Source organism: Coffea arabica, chromosome 2c (assembly GCF_036785885.1).
Source record: "Coffea arabica cultivar ET-39 chromosome 2c, Coffea Arabica ET-39 HiFi, whole genome shotgun sequence".
Taxonomy (NCBI): domain Eukaryota; kingdom Viridiplantae; phylum Streptophyta; class Magnoliopsida; order Gentianales; family Rubiaceae; genus Coffea; species Coffea arabica.
The window spans coordinates 17,425,456-17,443,599 of NC_092312.1; the positions used below are offsets into that span (position 1 = coordinate 17,425,456).

The window sequence follows — 18,144 nt, forward strand, 5'->3', positions numbered from 1 at the left end:
TGCTTTTTTCTTTTTCTTTTTTTTTTTTTGGCAGGATAAAACCGAAGAAGTTACCCGGTGTGCACCTTGATGTAGCATCTTAATTCTTAACTACGAATACGGTACAAGAACATGACCAGCCAGGATTCTAACCTCCATCTAGCTCTCGTCCGACTAAAACTACAATTAAAACCACTAACACCTCTATAAATATCACATTAACGCGAATTAAACTCCAATGCAATTTAAAAAATCTACAAGGTATGTCAATTAGAAACCACTATTGTACTGCACAACTTGGACAAAATTTGAATGATGGTTCATCACAGAAAAAAAAATATTTTTTTTAAAACAAGTATTCAATATTTATTAATAACTTCTCATCATGATAAATGGAAATTAAATATTCTTATATTTTTCTTTGTTGTCCTTCTTAATAATTCCTATTAATGTTCAAATATATGGTGATATTTTCTTATGAAAACTTTTAACTATCATGATTTATCAGAGGAAACTAAAACATTTATTTAGTAAAAATAATTTACATAATTTCTATCAAAAATGGTTTATCCATAGCTATGCCATCATTTTCTACAAACTAAAAAATGTTTTTCAATAGACAATTATTATGGCACCATTTTAAGGGATAAGGATGTCTATCTCAGGGCATGAATGACCTTTCATGCAGGGAAAAGCAATCCACACGTTTGTGTGCAGGGCGTCATTTGCTGGGTTACTAGAACATCCACAGTGGATTACACTCTTATAATTTTCGTGCCACGTCAGGATTTCACTGTCTCCTATTCTATTATATTCTCACTCACAACGAATTATACTCTACACGGTATAATAATATAGATCTACAATCAAATCAAACATTTAGTTTAATAATGCACGACTCATATCCCCTAAATAAATAAAGTGATTTTTTAAAAATAATTTCGTTATTTTTAAAAAAGATATTATTAACTTTCATTAAATTTTTTACATTTTAAATTTTTTATTTTTAAAAAATAATATTATTAATTTTTGAATTTGAACAATATATCTTTTTTTATCTCTCAAAATATAATATATTATTATTTTCTAAAAAATAATTATGTAATTAATAAACAAACAAATGTGAAAATATCTCAAATGTGAAAATATCATATGTGATACCAAATTTATCTGTTGTCAAAAAAAAGGATCCACTATCTCCTTTTTTTTTTTTTTAACAGTATTTACACGTATCAATAATGCATGCAATGCTCATTACACGGCCGTGAGTCAGTGTGATTGTACCTTCATGACACGCCATTGGAGTTGCTCTTATATTACACAAGAGCACTTCGCCACTCATCCCACATTGCATGGGACAACCTGCAATTAAGACTTTAGTTTTTGACTAAAATAACCCTATAACATTCGTAAGTACTACTCCACATTAATTGTTTCCCAAAAATGTCAAGGTCGGTGGACAAACTTCCGTTCGTAGATTATTTTAATCGGCCGGCGTCTGGCGAGACTGACATATAAAAAAAAAAAAAGCTTCTCCGCGTAAAAGCCCTTTGCACCATCTTATTGATCTAGTTTGCTTGGGCTCGGGGCAAAAGGAGGAAGAAGCCCATTAAAGTTATTGTAATACTTCTCCAGAGTGTGATCGGTTGGCTCTACAGTTGTTCAGTTGAAGTAGTAACTTAAGAAGTAAAATCAGGATCTTCCTTTCTTCAACCTTTCCTGCTACTTCGGGAAATCCTCAGTCGTCACTAATCAAATTCAACGACTTTTCTTCATCATCCAGGTTATCTCTATTTTCCTTCCTTTTAGATGAATTTAGGGTTTCAATTCGGGAGACTTTATATGTTGCAATCCTTGTTTGTGTTTTTTTTTTTTTCGTTTAATGGATAAGCGGAATGAAGTTATCTTTTTTTTTTTGGTGCTTAATTTTTTGTTCAAGAGCAGAAAAGTGACTGTCTTGGTGCTTATTTGTTTCTTGATCGTTTCTTTCATTCTTCAGTTTTCTCAGGCCAACAGTTTCTTTACTCTATAATTTTTTATTTTTGGGCCTGAATGCATTTATAGACTGGATAATTGTTTGAAATTTCTTAAAGAAAAAGATAATTGATTGGAATTATTTAAAGAAAGGGGGGATGCAAATTGTGTGTGTGGAATCTTTCGTCTTTTACTGAATTAGATTGCTCTGGTTTAGAATCCAATTATTTTTTGATCTGCTGTTGGTTTCTAGTTTCAGCGCTTGTCTCAAAGTTGTTTCTTGATGATTTTTTACTAAAAAAAATGGTTTTCCTGGATATGAACTTTATTTCCAATGAAACGCGTTGGAGAAATTTGCTTGATGTTGGGTAGTTAACTGCAGAAATCCTGTAAAGCAATTACATTGCAATTAAGTGCTTTATGGATGGGCACGCTGAATTTGTCTCCTTGAAAGATTGGTGTCTGGCAATTTCATGCGTCAGAGATCGAAGAAATGTATTGGTATTTACACAATTGGTCGACATAAGGAGGCAGGTATAGGTGGGAGTTGGAGTATTTTAGTTTTTAAACAGAGAGTTTATCTTTATGGATAATAACATGGTGAATATCTTATGTTTGAACTACAATGGCATTGATTCTGAAGATGTATTTGAGATAAGTAATGCTGATTGAGGAACGCGTACTTGGCATAATTTTGTCAATCTGGAAGCTGTATTGCTATAAATATTCTTCTTCTTCCTACCAATTTAAACTGCATTCTTTTCTAGTTAAGGGCTTTACAGAGCAGGGGCATACAAAACGTTATGATTAGTCTGCACCAGTCTACCCAGAGCCTCTGGACGTTGAGGTACTTGGGTCTGTCTTCCAAGTTTGGGATATATTTTCTGGGGGAAGGGGGGAGATGGAGCAATTTCTTAGTGCAATTGTTAATTTTCTAGAATTATTGAAATGCCTATGAGGGATTGGAGCTTTGAGTGAATAGATGGGCTTGCTGTCTATCTCTTTATATGGACAACTTTTCACTACTTCTCAACATTCCTGTTATCCTTTTTTAGCCGATTAAGAGGGAATTTAGGGGTTTATATTGAAGTTGGCATCATTCCACTGCTTCTTTCGATCAAAGTATTCGGTATTCTCAAGGAGATTTGTATAAACTATTTACATGTGTATTTTTTTTGTGTTTACTTATTGCTTTAGTGTTTGAATTCTGACTTTGAGCACTAAACGCTTCTCCTCATCATTTTCTTAACCTGTTGCAGGGTTCTGTGAACCTCATAATTTCATGATTGAGTGATGGAAAATCCAAGTACGTCTACCATGGTAATATCTTCAGAATCCTTAGAGCAAACTGGGAAATTAGTTGCAAATGCATACACGAGCGTGCCACAGCTTCCTCTGCAGCAAAGCCGGAACTCATCTCAGGGTGCTGTGGCTATACTTTGGGATATTGAGAACTGTCCCGTTCCTAGTGATGTACGCCCAGAAGATGTAGCTATCAACATAAGAATGGCGCTGCGAGTCCATCCTGTAATTAGGGGAGCTGTGACACTGTTCTCTGCATATGGAGATTTTAATGCCTTTCCCAGGAGGTTAAGGGAAGGGTGCCAGAGAACTGGTGTAAAACTCACAGATGTCCCTAACGGGAGGAAGGATGCAGCAGACAAAGCCATCTTAGTTGACATGTTTCTTTTTGCTCTTGATAACCCTCCACCGTCTTACATCATGTTGATCTCAGGAGATGTTGACTTTGCTCCTGCACTTCACATTCTTGGGCAACGTGGCTACACAGTGATTCTTGTCATTCCTTCTGGGGTAGGCGTTTCGTCTGCTCTATCTAATGCAGGTAGCTTTGTTTGGGACTGGCCTAGTGTTGCTCGAGGGGAAGGGTTTTTGCCTTCTGCTAAGATTTTTACTCCTCCTCGTGGGAATCCCGCAGATATTGCTGCATTTCTGGTGGGATGTCATTTAAATGACAATGCAGATTGTCAAAATGAAGAAGAAGCTATAGTATATAGAGGAATTTCACAAAGGTTTTATAATACTTGGGATTTCTCAATGGTATCACAGTCTTTAGGTGAATATAACAGTAATTCAATTTCCATTCCTGGTTTTCCCGCAACATTGAGGTCACACAGTCTGCCATCTGGTTTCAATGAAGTTTTGGCTGGAAATCTTGCTCCTTGTAACCAAAATGACTTGGTTTGGGTACAGCCCGGAGATTTAAATGGTTTAAAGGGACAGTTGGTGAAGTTGCTTCAATTGTCTGGAGGCTGTTTACCTCTTACTCGTGTTCCTGCAGAATACCAAAAGATTTATGGAAGGCCTCTTTATGTTTCACAGTATGGGTCGTGCAAGCTTGTGAATCTTCTCAAGAAAATGGCTGATACACTTGTTGTTGAGGGGAAAGGGCAAAAGAAACTTGTCTGTCTCCGTAACTCAAGAGGTGGACAATGTGCACCTCCGGTGGTTTTGGCAAAGAAGGAAAGAAACGGAAAAGGTGCTCAGGAGGATAATGCTGATGTAGTAGCTGTAGCTGGATCTTCAGATGAGTGTTCAGAAGAGGAAAGGGTTGTCATAGAACAAGATGAAAGGACAGGAGGTAAGTGCGGTTCAGGAATGGCAGCTCATTCTCAAATGAATAATCAAAGCCTTGAAAAATTCAAATATGAGCTTCAAGAAATTCTTGTGAGCTATTCTTGTAGGGTTTTCCTGGGTTGTTTTGAGGCAATATATGAGCAAAGATACAAGAGACAACTGGAATATCAGAACTTTGGTGTGAGTGAGCTGGGGGAGCTTCTAGAGAAGGTGCAAGATGTAGTTGTGCTGCAAGAGGAACCAGTAAGCAAAAGAAAGTTTCTGGTTGCTATTGGTGGCTAAAATGGTTCTGCCTTCCTGCAGTTGATGTTTTGCTGTCATTTATTTAACTATAATTCACGTCTAAGGTGGTATGCATTTTTCCAAATCTTTTTTTTTTCCATTCTTACTGCGCTGCATAAAATAGAAAGAGGGAGGAAGCGGTGTTATTTTCTAATGGACTTGGTCTTCATAGAATATTCCGAATTGTTTGATGTGATTCTCAGGCCTGAGATCGATTAGTTTAAAAACTTAACATTTTCCTGTATCAACTAATTATGCAACTCGTAATTTTGATTTTCATTCCCTATTTTTTTGGTGGGGGGAGGTGTAGACATTTTGTACACTTCACAGCATGCACAATTAAGAAATAGAAAATTATTATTTTATTCACTTTGTTCATAAAGCCTGGAACTCTAAGTTGGACCATTGTTGTCTTTGATTAATTTTGCTTCTTCTTGTAAAAGCTAGTGCCCTATGCTATCTGTTCTAAATCTATTTAGTTAGTTGAGCTTTTGGATTTTGAGTTTTTAAATGTTCATTTCTTAGAAATTTGTTGATGTACCAGTTTTATTCCTTCAAAACTTTGAACTAAAGTTACCTCCATCTTCTGAATGTGATCAATGAATTACTGGGTCACAATGATATTTTGGTTCCTGTGAGTGTCATTGATTTTCCTCCATTTGCTTGCTTAAATCATTGGATTGGGTGTTTGAATTCCTAATCAAGGCATTCTGCTTTCAGATAATGTTGCTTTTGAAGAGGTCCTGTTCCTGGAGATAGCTGCAGTAAGCAAATGTTTGAGATGCAATTGCTTTCCCGTTGACGTAGTTGATAATTCCACAATCAAGATTCTGTTGCAATGGTTAAAATCCAATGAAGATTTGCATTCTTTCATATTAATAATCCAATCTGAGTGAAGGAAAAGGAAGAAGCCAGTAACTTATCCTAGCAGGTTGCGTTGAAAAGGACACTCTTTTAAGTGAACCTTCAGCATTCACGTCAGATAAGTCAAAAATGCAAGGATTTTTGTCTAGATCTCTATCTGTTTCTCTTCAGCCAAATATTGGAGAAGTGCTAGAACGGCTATAAAGTCTACGGCTATAAAGTCTGGTTAAGTGGTGCAGCTCTCAGAATCAGTCTCCAATTTTGAGTTTCCACTTCGAGGTCCATCCCGGTGGGGCCAGTATACAGGGAGGTGCTGGATAGAGATCTGAGGCTGATAGTTTTGGCTTTGAAACAACGGCTACAAGCAACTTTTTCCTTTCCAGCTGTATTCCAGGTGAACTGCCACATGCACTTGGAAATCTTATAATCTGGTTCATGTCTAGGCCATGTATACTGGAGAACAGCCAGTCATCTGTCATCAGGATATGCAGTCGCTGCATATTTTGTAGCATTATGTGCTTTTGCTGATCATGTGGAGATATATGTGTACTGGTTTTGCCAAGAATGTGTCGTTTCTTGAGTATCCACTGATATACCGGTACATGCTGGCCCTTTGAGAAGTTAGTCGAGGCAGTTTCAGTGAGCATTGAGTGGAGCAGTTTGTAGTGCTTTGGTTCTTCTTCATTAACCCCCCTCCTTCAGCCTTTGTTCCTTTTTGCATCTGTCTGCCTTTTCCCATGTTTGGTGTGTTTTTTCTTTGTTTCCCATGTGATTGGTCACATGCATAATTATACTTTTTTATTAGTTGCTGTAGATAGATGTGATCGTCTCACTTGTCCTGTTCAATTCTGGATGAAGCATGGACTCTTTGCTGAACATCCTGTTTTATTCGATCGGATTTTTGGAGCTTTATCAAAATGGCAGACTGTAATCTTTGCTCTTTGATCTAATTCTTCTGTTGGTTACAATAGCTCAAGGTGCAAAAGCAGATACTATAGGACTCCTTACAACATGTGTTCCTTTGTCCTCATACCAGGTTAAGAAGCCATAGTTACCAGTGTAATAGATAGTTGGGTAAAGTCCCAAATCGATCTCTACAGTCAAGTTGAACGTTGACGTGCTGTATTTTCGTGGGAAATAGATTGTTGTTGGTTGCACAAAGACCTTTATACCTGACGGGGCTTCAACTGTTGCATGATATGCGCATTTTGCATCAACCACATTAGTTGACACCCTCTTGAAGGTGTAACTGGTAGAATTTGTATTGTTTAATATGACAATGAAAGAAGGGTATTGAGATCAAGGCTTGCTTCAAAGGAGACATTGGATCTTCTTGTGATGGTCCGGAGCTGTTTTGTCGTGTAATTCAGTGCGCGCACGCAGTTGATGTAGTCTTGAACCCCTATATCATATACAAGGCCAGGATCCATGGTCTTGTTAGGATTAACATGTCCTCCACCGAAGTCCAGAGGGGTGCCAGCAACTCCAGTGATGATGTCCATGATTGGATTATTTGCATTGTCAAGAATATCAGCAGTTGCCATCATTGCGGAGCGGATTGCAGCAGGACTCCAGTCCTTGTGTGCAGCTTTCGGCGATTCAGCTATGCCTACTATGTGAGGGGATGTGCCGGAAACAAGTGCATAATCTGTAAGCAAAAAGTCATCTCCAATTGATGCACTAGCCCTGTTGGGCGCCCATGCCCCCCATGCATCAACACCAGGAGACAAGATATCAGGTTTTAGGATCCATGGTGCATGGAGAACAGGCCCTCGTGAAGAAAAATCTGCTACCTGAGGAGCTGCTTTTGTTCCAAGCAAGGTTACCTGGAACTTAATGCTGACGGTTTTATGATGTAATTTTTCACCAAATCTCCATCCCTCGGGTTTACTGTTACAAATGGCTTGTCAAAGTCTTTGTAACTCGTAGAAACTGCCCAGAATCAGAACTGAAGACGCCTCCGGCAGCTCCAGTCCTATACATCTCGAACAATTGTTGGAACACTGATATTTCATCATTGAAGTCACAGAAGATGTATTTTCCTTTAACATCATCTGGATTGAGGGTATAGAGTCGCAAATTTCCTTGCTTATATTACCGTGACAATAATAAATAGGAACCCTGTCTGCTAGCAGATTTTGTGGATGGACTGATTTTCCAACTACTAGAATTTTTCCATCACCAAGAGTGACTCAAGCAGACAAATTGCGGTCTATGGTGCTTGCTCTCACCGTGTTGATCCAAGGAGCTCCATTGAGGATAGTGTAGGCATGCGGGCCTCTGTTTCCTGCAGAACATGCTACAAATATGCCTCTCTCAATTTCGAGGAATTTCTGATACAAGTATTCAATTAGTTCGGACTTGTTTAGTATTGAATTGGGACCAAGACAAACAAAGTTCTTCTAGCGAAGAAGCCCATGCTTCTTTTGTTGAAATAAGGACAAATGGTTAGATTCGACATTTCTTAAGAATTGACTTGGTGAAATCTTCCATTTCATATATCATAAAAAGGAATGATCCATCGGGTTTGGGATTGCTCTCTGATAATGGATCAGATTGCACCAATATCAATCCGTTTTCTTCCATTTATGCAAAAGTTCCCATCGCAATTGGGTCTTCATAAAAGGGAGTACTGAAGAATCCTAGAGACAATGACAAAAGATCAACTCCATCTTCAATGGCTTGATTTATGCCAGCAAGGATGTCTATGGCTGCTGCATCACTGGTGTCGTTCAGAAACTGGACTTTATACATGGCCAGTCTGGCCTTGGGGACCATGCCTGTTGCTGTTCCATTGGCAAATGGCGCTGCACTGCCAGCAGCCAGGGATGACGTCTGGGTTCCATGGCCTAAGAAATCCCTGGGAGAATTGTAGTCATAAATTGTAGATATGTGAGCCCTGCTTGTCTTATCCCCTTGCTAAGTGAACGAGCTCCAATGAGTTTCTTGTTGCAGTTTGAGGAGTTTAAATGAAGTTCCAGTTTCACAAGTACCTCCCCAGCAGCCTGGCACTGGGGGCATCCCATCATCACGGAAACTAGCACTTTCTGGCCATATACCGGTGACCACAATGCCAATTATCAAATCATCGCCAAAGTCAGAAACAGGCCACTGTCCCGTTTGTAGGCTGAGTCCTAGAAGCTTAGGTGTGGGTTGTGTGAAGGTGCCCGAATGTTTCTTCATAGGTGGCAAGATGACCTGGCATTTTCTCCAGCTGTTCTAAATGGTACCGGGATAGAAATGCACTGAATCCATCCATCGCATTTTCACAAGTGCAAAGATGGATGGTGGGGGATGCCATCTGGAGATGACAGGGAGGTGATGGTTGACGTGTACCAGCTGTGGCGAGTTGAGAATGGTGCTGGCATTTTTGACTTGCCCTTGTGGATGATGCAAGACTAGTTCTGCGATCATCAGGAAGGGAGAACGACATGGCAATGAGGGAGAAAGTTATGCAGATGGGCAGTGAAGTACGGAAGTGCTGCCCCGTCTTGGATCCTTGAGATTGGGTGGCTAAAGGGATCTGAAGTATCTTCTATAAATATCTCTGGCAAATTCACTGAATCCTGGATACATGAGAGGATGGATCAATGTGTAATCGGCAAGATCAATGGCTACATTGGAACCTTGGAAGTTCGCGCATCATTGTAAACACATATAATGCAGACGTAGACAGATTCTTCATTTCAATCGCCAACAGATTGGATCAATCGTCGCACTAACATTACTGCTTGTCCTTTGCATGCTTACCGTCCATCTTTAGATACGAACTAGTAATTTGGACATGGCACTAGCAGATGAGATGCCTTGGATACACGTATAAAGTACGACAACAATTAATGATGTTGATTAGGATAAACGCCTTGCAAGACGATCGAACCCAGGCATTTTCATGGTAATACAAGTTTGAGCGTTATGGATAATGACGGAATTGGCAACATAGATTTGCCAAAAGTTAAAGCCCATTCCAAAGAAATAGTGCAAAAAATATATTAATTTTGGGGTGGGGTGGGGAGGGGAGTGGGATTGGAAACTGGGTGCGTTTTCTGTCATGGTTCCGGGCAGATTAGTGCTGCTCAGAGGGGTTTATCTCTTTGATCTATGATGTTAGAACTCGGAAGATGACATGCTCATACAACATTTCGCTGCTGGTCAGAATTGCTGCATTTTGCAGGATGATGTGTTATTCAAATTCATTGATAGAGAAACTGTTTAAATATGATCGAGGATGTTTGTTGCTCAAGCGTCAAAGTAGGAAAAAGGAGTTCATTACGACTTTACTAGTGACGGCGGAAGCATTATGCTTCCATATCACAAGAGAGAAAGGTGCATTCTACCTCCCAAAAGAATCACATATAATGATGCTTCTTTTTAACCTACAAGTACCATGCCATTGCCATTTGACATACCAAGAAGGAAAACTCAAACAAAGCTTCTCAACAATCTCATTGTTCCCCAAAATTGCAAGGGCGTAGCATTCTGAATTACCATTTGCATCAGAGGTAGCCCTAGAAATCAATATAGCAATAGGGAATAAAAAAAAAAAAACAATTGCAAGCTTCTCCATTGTCCCCGACGTCGCTAGCTGGTTTAGAACAGGATAATGCTCGCACTCGTATGAAACCAAGATGTCCTTCCAGCTAAATGAATCACTGCATTTACCACCAGCTCACAACTTTGTGAATACACAGTGCTGTCTCTTGCCAAGGAGCTGAATAAAAAGTCTCAAATAGATGGTAAGTTGGAAGGAGACTGTGGAGAGTTGAGTAGAAAGCTTCTGCTACAATGAGACCTAGATGTGCTTGAAGAAGAAGCCAGGCACCTTCCATCCCCACTATGAAAGATTCCCTCACCCCTATGCAGTTTACTGCTGCTCATCCTTCCGCTTCCATTATACTCTCCATCTTCAACTGCTTCAACAAAGCTGCTGTGCAATGGATCTGCACACTCATATAAAACCCTCAGGACCTGCTTGATTGAAGGCCTTGCTTGCCCTTCCCTCCGAGTGCACCATCTAACAATTCCTACGACAGTTTGAAGTTGATCAAAGTCGAAAGCATCCCCAATTCTGGGGTCAACAAGCTCAGTTATCGGTGACTCTGATGTCATATATGCTTGAGACCATTCTACCAAATTTTTGTTGTCCTGTATTGCTCGTCTTGCAGTCAGCAACTCTAGTAATACAACCCCATAACTATATACATCACTTTTTTCTGTAAGCTCTTGGGACACTACATACTCAGGATCCATATAACCTATAAATTGTGCATTATTTATGCACATTAGAAGTCACATAATTCATTGCTTAATGAGGGAAAACAGCATCCTTCCATTTTTTTTGTCTTTTTCAAAAACTTTGTAGACAGAGAGTGCTTTCTGACCTGGAGTCCCCCTAATATCTGTATTTACAGGTTCAAAGCAAATGGAACCATCTTTCGAAGCATGCGCAAGACCAAAATCTGCAACCTGAAAGACAATGATAATTAGCCTTAAGGTCAGAGATGTTTTTCTGAAAAGATAATTGCAAGGATTGTATACGCATATTCCTTCAGTTGAATATATTCATATAGTAAAACTCTATGGAAGAGAAACCTGAGAATAAAGAAAAAAATTATAAATTACATCTAAGCAACATAAAGAGATCAATTTTGTATTTGTAGTTGACAAAATACCAAAAAAAGAAAATATTAGTCATTGCGTCTTTCAGTTTTTTCTTCCTACTCTTTTTTCTTTTGGTTTGTAGGTCTGGCATTGCGTTGCACAATAAAAGATGTAAATCTGAAGGAAAAGATTTTGGGCCCAAAGAACAACGACTTGAGAGAGACAGACAGCAGAAAGGATAATTTCTTTTCTGAAAATGAAAAATTCGGCATTGAACTTCTGCAGCCTTTAAAACGTAACAAACTAAACATAGAACCAGAGACTGAGCTCACATATTTACCTTTGCCACAAAGTTCTCGTCAAGTAATATATTGCTTGACTTGATGTCCCTGTGGCACAGAGGGGGATCACAATAGAAGTGAAGGTAATCCTGCAAGCAGAGATGGAACCATAAGCTTTGAACAGAAAATATGTCAAAAATAAACGCTCTTAAAACTTCTAGTAACTTAATTGACTTGTTCACTATATCGGCACTTGATAGAAATTACCAAAGCATTTGCAACATCAATGGCAATCTGAATTCTTGAACGCCAGCTAAGGGGACTTTTATCAGGACCTGAACACAACAAATTCAGAATGGACAACAAATGAGGAATAGCTCAATTAGGTTTAAGTTTTCAGTTAACATTGATCAAACTCTCAAGATGGCGTTTCCTTTCTCGCTTAACGATTAAACTTCAGCAAAATACATTTTCAGGAAATAAGGCCATACAGTGAAGATGATCTTTCAAGCTTCCGTTTGCCATATATTCATATACAAGAAACCTGCATAAAGTTCATGGACTTCCAGGTAAGCTGGCACATCTGACTCAACTACAGCCTAAAAACTAAAACCATAAACATGTCCTTATGACCATAAAATTCAAGAGACAAAAGGGAAAGATAGGGAACACGTATACATATTTACGTGAATGAGTAAACCTCTCTTGTTTCTCAATGCAGAAGCCTTTCAAAGCAACAAGATGACGATGATGTAGCCGAGCAAGGAGCTCTATTTCTCTGCAGAACTCGTCCTCTGCTTGTTCTGAGATTTTATTCATCCTTTTCACTGCTGCCACAAGACCACCCTCAAACTCAGCTTTGTACACTGTGCCAAATCCTCCTTCCCCAATTTTGGTGCTAAAATAATTTGTTGCCTTCTTTGTATCCTTGTAGCTGAATTTTCTGAATGTACACGGAGGACCTGCATATAGTTCAGCCCATCCAACAAAAGAGGCAAAAACCCGGGAAGCTGAAATTACACCTTCTTATGCCACATTTTGGAGAGTATGCAAAGGAAAAAATGATAAATGTACCTTCCTGAAGCTTCCTTGTAGGATGGTGAAAAACTTTTGGACAGGTCCTATCAAATGTATCAGAAGAGTCTAGCTCTTCGTTTTTTGTACGGATAAGAAAGATTAAGACAGCTAGCATCACCAAGGCCATTACGGTAATGGCAATGCCAATACCTGGGACCAATGTCAGGTGGTAGGGGTGGCCTTTGTCCTTAAGGGGTGCACTCAAGGAAAGCTGACTTGGGCTGCTAGCAGGAACGGGTGGACTTGGTGAGGTTTGCGGAGACAGCAAAGGAGACAACACTGAAAATCCAAAATGCAATAGAAACCAAATTTGATTTTGCATCGAATGTAAATTGAAGGTACAATATGTGATCTTCAAATGAATATGCGATGTAAATGATAGGAATAGATATCCAGCATTTAGAAAGTATTTCAGTGATTAAGAATAACTTAATCCAGCATTTAGAAAGTATTTCAGTGATTAAGAATCAACTTAGTGAATTAATGGAATCACAGATGATGAAGCAACACAAATCTCAGACAAATAATTCAGACTACAAAATTCACATTCAACTGGCAACTTATACATCTGAGATTAACAAGTCTAGATTAATTATATGCCACAATGATCCAGGTGGAGGTTATTTTCAACTATCTGAAGAATATTCTAAAAAATGAAAGCAAATTTGAAGAAATAGACTGGACATGGTGGCGAAAATGGAAGCATGGTGAATTGCATCATCTCATGACAAATTTCCAAAGGTAAAAGTGGGGAAGGAAAGGTTTAGCTGCTGAAAGGAGGATTAGCATACAGTTGGATTTTCGCAATACCAAACATGCTCTTAATGAGAAAAAACAAATATTGTCCTTTGCATAGAAATCCTACTGTCAAGAAATGTGGCTTTAACTCCATTTGCTCTTCCGTATTCCAAGAAAGGGCAATCTGTCTGGAGTAAAATCACCTCAGATACACCTCCAAACAAAAACGATGTTTAAACATTGCACACCATCTGCCACTGCTATAAGTAAATTAGACACCAAAAAGCCTTACAGGTTGAACATTAGAAACCATTATTGAAACGAGATGCAGATATTGAAATATAGGTTATGCCAATAGCACCATCAGCAACCCAAAAACCATCAGATATGGAAACTCTCCATTCAACTCATTGTTACAGAATTCTTGACACAAAGAGACAGTTTTGAAAATCAATAATAAGAAAATAAGATGGAATAAGTTTTCATTAGATACAGTATAGAAAACTACATAATTTATAATTGGCCCATACCTGGAGGGATAAGAATTCCTTGGACCCCAAAAAAACAGCTTGCAATATTAATACTTGTCACATTATCAACTTGGCTTGCAAGAGCCACAAAGGTTGCATCCCTGCAAGTGCTCAAGGTCATATTATCTGCTGCCAGACCAATAAGATTTCGAAGATACAGAATGCCAGAATTTAAACACTTCCTGCAGTCACTTTCCAATCTCAATGGCACTCTGCAATTTTCTTCAACATCTGTAAACTTTGGAGATTGTAGCATCTGATTAACAGTTGTTCGACCTTGGCAATCATAATTAACAGGAATTTTAGTCCCAAAGCCACAAAAGACAGTTGCATTTCTTGTTACTCCATACAAATCCAATGTTGCTGATATTGTACGGAGGCAGATCTCAACTGAGTCCAGACTAACCCCTAGATTACTTGTCAGATTTGCATATCGAGCAACAGAAACAGCAATTAAGGCATTAATGTAGCGGCAACAGTTCCCTCTTTCTTCCTTGGTGGAGCAAATTGAGGCTGCCGGTGTAAAGTTAGACTGACTTAGATCTAATGGGCAATCTGCAAAAATATCAGGACAAAGGACTATATGAATTCTTGCAAATCAAAATTTTTGTCAGAAGTTGTCTCAACTTTTAAGATTCAGGTTCCTGATTGTATTGACTGGGGAACATAATTAGAGCAACAACCAGAACCAATTTTGAGAATCAGATGAGGTCTAGAAGAAGTATAGCAAGTCAAAATAAAATCCCAAAAATATTATATCTTTAACATAATTCTTAACTGTCAAAAAGGTCATTGATGCAGAGTGCTTCCATCAGAAACTCCTACCTTCCTCTGTCCTAGAGGATTGAAAATGCCCTGACCTTCTCCTAATCAACTAGGGAGCTACCTTTTGATGTTCCTAAACTGCTCATTTTTCTTGAAGATGTTTGTTTGGTAGGCTCCAGCCAAAGAGATTTATCAGGATCCAGTAATGGAAAATCCAATGTCCTTTATCCAAGGCCATCTTTTTCCAAGTTGGAAACATAGTATGTTAAAGAAAATTTTGAAGGCTTCTTTCTTACCAAAATGGCATTTTAAGAAGAAAAATTCATCTCAAATACCAGGCTTTCCAGGAATTAAGCATCAGCATAATGTTTTTAGTTCACAGCATTGCAAAGTCGATCAAATATACAACCACAGTGCTAATCCAAATAAAAATCCGCCACAGTTTCAGCTTACTCTTAGTATTAGAGCTATAAATTCACCCAAAAACCCTCCAGCTAACTACCTGACCAAACATGCAGAACACCATTACTGTTTCACCTTTGACAAGGACAAACAGATTTTTTTTTTTTGGAAACACGGCCAAGTTCAAGCCACCCTCTTCAATGTATTGAGGGACTGTGGCTTACCATAAACGAATGAGAACAGCAACAGAAAACACTAATTACCACAAATTCCAAAACACAAATTCGCAAGATATAAAATTGACAGCTTGCTATAATTTAAAGTTCACAGTAGCTCCCAAATAGAAAGTCTGTCAATCTAACCCATAAATAAGACCAAAGAAGGCCCAGCTAAGCAGCATACAAGAGCAAAGCAGAGAGAAACAGAGGAACAAACTACTAACAAAATTTTGCCCACAAGACCAAAACACTAGTACAGAAAACGCTCTTTTGAGTAAAAATAAACCGAAGAAAGTTCTCCAAGGAAAGGAGATCAGTGACATACCCACAAAGGGAAAGAGTGAAGATTGGAGAAATGGATTAGCACTTAACACTTACCAGAATTGACCATTGTTAAAGAACACGGCATTTCAAGAAAAAGCAGCAGACCGAGAAAGATGACCAGCCCGTGTAATTCCATAGTGTAGAAAACTGGAAACTGGGAGTGGACCCAAAAGACTTGGGAGGATGAAGAATGATGCTCCTGAGGAAGAGTGATTGAATGCGATGTGAGCAGTGACGTGGTTTAGCACATAGTTGGACAAATACAACACCACTCCTTGGATTGCTCCAAAAATATTGCAATGCAAATTGGCAAAGGCACTCAAGTCTTCAGAACCCTGAGACGTGTCAATACCAGTGTGTGCAACTTTTGACTAGTTTTAGACTTGGTTAAGACTGAGCTGAGCAGCAACCCCACCAACGTCTCTCGAGTCCCTGAGCGTTACTGGCATGTTTTCCCCTAGTTCTGGTTGTTTAAGCATAAAAACCACACCAACAATTTATAAGACATTTGGTTGGAATCCATGTTTGGATTGCTGTTTTCTAAGTAAAAATTTTCTTCGTAAACACATTTTTCAATCTTCTTTTCATCTTACGTATATCAGATCGATACAATAGATTTTTCTATAAATATTTCAAGAAAAAAATAATCCAATGCAATAAATGAAAGGATTTAATTTTTGATAATCCCACCCGCCATTATTATAAAGAAGAATAGGAGTAATATAGTACTAATAATAATGAAATGTACGTGGATAGGTTTAGGTTATATTATTCCTTCTCATGGCCAAAAACTATTATAGAACTAATTTTGTGGTGGTACCACCCTATCTTTTTTTTTCACATGCTTGGAAAGCGAACGCCCTAATACCATCCATGAATTTCTTCGATTGCATGAACTTTGATATCAAACTGAAATTATTACTATCAATTGCTCAAGAAAAATCAGCCAGAATCTCTTAAGAATACGACACGAGGCCAACTTGGGGTATGGAAAATGGGCTATATGACCATTACGATTTTTTTTTTCTGCGTTTAATTTAAGAGAAGGCATCAAACTTTACAAAAAAAAAAGTGAATCTATCGTGGTGGCCAATTAATTCATGTCCCTGCTAACAATACGGAATCTTGGACACCTTTATCAAATAGCCGCTTTATATACTCCCTCCGTCCCGTTTTGTCTTAATTTTTTTTTTCCACAGATTAAGAAAGTATAATTAATTTGGTTGAAAACATAAATTTAGATTAATAATTTCCTAAAATACCCTTATGCTAATCAATGTAGTCAATGTATTCAATGTATTGGAAAAGCTCAATGTATTCAATGTACTCCCTCCGTTCCTTATTAGATGTCCTAATCCATTGTTTCTTTTTATCTGTCATTTTATGATATCAAGAAAGCATTTATGAACTTTTTTCCAAATTTACCCTTGCTTACCCTTTCAACTTTCTTGAATTGGAACTCTAAATAATTAAATGCAGTATTTGTAGCATTAACAATAAAAGTAGTTGAAGAGATGAAGAGAGATAAAGGGTAATTTTGAGAAGTAAAGTTAAACTTTTGTTGACTTTTAGAAAATAACCAACTTTCTTAATCTAAGAGAATTAGTTATTCAGGCCATCTAATAAGGAACGGAGGGAGTAGTGGGTTAGTATTTAATAACAATGTATTAATAACAAGATATTTAATAAGGGTATTTTAGACAATTTGAAAGATTACTACATTTCTTAATGGGAAAGTGGACTACAATTTGGGACGGACGAAAAAGAAAAACAAGACTAACAAAGTGGGACGGATGGAGTATATCATAATAAATAATAACGAACAGTTTGTAGGAACAGTTTGCAACATATTTTTAAATTGGAGCCTATTAGAATTCCTGGTAATTCGTTCGATTACGCAAGGCTAAATAGTAAATACATGATGAGGAGAACCCTCGAAGGGGATAAAGGGCGCGGGGTCCACACAAAGGAAGCAGCAGCAGATGCTTTGGGCCGCAAGGATCCAAATGAGGTTGTTGGAGCGTGTCTCTTTAGGCACGGTCTTTTGGACCTTCTGTCCGCGACAGTTCACAAACAGCACGGAAACACACACACAAACAAGATTGAAAGGCCCACCGCAGTCCCCACATTGACTATTAATAAGTAGGGATAATCATCCTGTAACCAATGTTCCATTCTCAATCTTAAGTGCAATTATCCAATGTGGATGCTCTGTCTCCGAAGTGTAGTACCAAATGTGTTTTTGGATAGTAGCTTGTTTGAGATAATCTTTTGAAATGGGTACTGCGACAGTTTTTTGATATGATGTATTTGAGATAATTAATAATGTCTCAATTATGACAAACACTTCACGATTCAAATGCATTAGATTGCATGGCTTATTTGTACTGCGAATAGATTGGGATTTTGGATTGTGATGCATATGCTGTAATTACAAGAGATAAGAAACATCATTTTCATGATGGATGCGCTATCACCAGAAAAAGCACAAAAGGTCCGAACAATTCTACCATG

At 38.3% G+C, this 18,144-nt stretch overlaps 2 protein-coding genes and 1 pseudogene across 4 annotated transcripts; 1 reads left to right on the forward strand and 2 right to left on the reverse strand.

Annotated features, from left to right (window-relative positions):
• Positions 1 to 1,336: 1,336 nt before the first annotated feature.
• On the forward strand, positions 1,337 to 6,644 carry LOC113726438 (uncharacterized). Of its 3 annotated transcripts, XM_072074798.1 has the most exons (4): positions 1,338 to 1,762; positions 2,721 to 2,800; positions 3,213 to 4,895; positions 5,551 to 6,644. In XM_072074798.1, the coding sequence occupies exon 3, from the start codon at positions 3,247 to 3,249 to the stop codon at positions 4,828 to 4,830; it is 1,584 nt and encodes a 527-aa protein (XP_071930899.1). In that variant the 5' UTR covers positions 1,338 to 1,762; positions 2,721 to 2,800; positions 3,213 to 3,246; the 3' UTR covers positions 4,831 to 4,895; positions 5,551 to 6,644. The 3 variants fall into 3 exon arrangements, with proteins under 3 accessions (XP_027105956.1, XP_071930899.1, XP_027105955.1); XM_027250155.2 differs by lacking the exon at positions 2,721 to 2,800 and having other exon boundaries at positions 1,337 to 1,762; positions 3,213 to 4,898; XM_027250154.2 differs by lacking the exon at positions 2,721 to 2,800.
• On the reverse strand, positions 5,679 to 10,261 carry LOC113724008 (subtilisin-like protease SBT3; annotated as a pseudogene).
• LOC113726439 (probable receptor-like protein kinase At1g49730) lies at positions 10,026 to 16,040 on the reverse strand. Its single transcript, XM_027250157.2, has 9 exons — positions 15,685 to 16,040; positions 13,922 to 14,476; positions 12,651 to 12,932; positions 12,277 to 12,538; positions 12,068 to 12,120; positions 11,844 to 11,911; positions 11,636 to 11,725; positions 11,076 to 11,160; positions 10,026 to 10,949 (listed from the first exon to the last, which is right to left on the reverse strand). The coding sequence occupies exons 1-9, from the start codon at positions 15,764 to 15,766 to the stop codon at positions 10,420 to 10,422; spliced, it is 2,007 nt and encodes a 668-aa protein (XP_027105958.1). The 5' UTR covers positions 15,767 to 16,040; the 3' UTR covers positions 10,026 to 10,419.
• Positions 16,041 to 18,144: the final 2,104 nt, after the last annotated feature.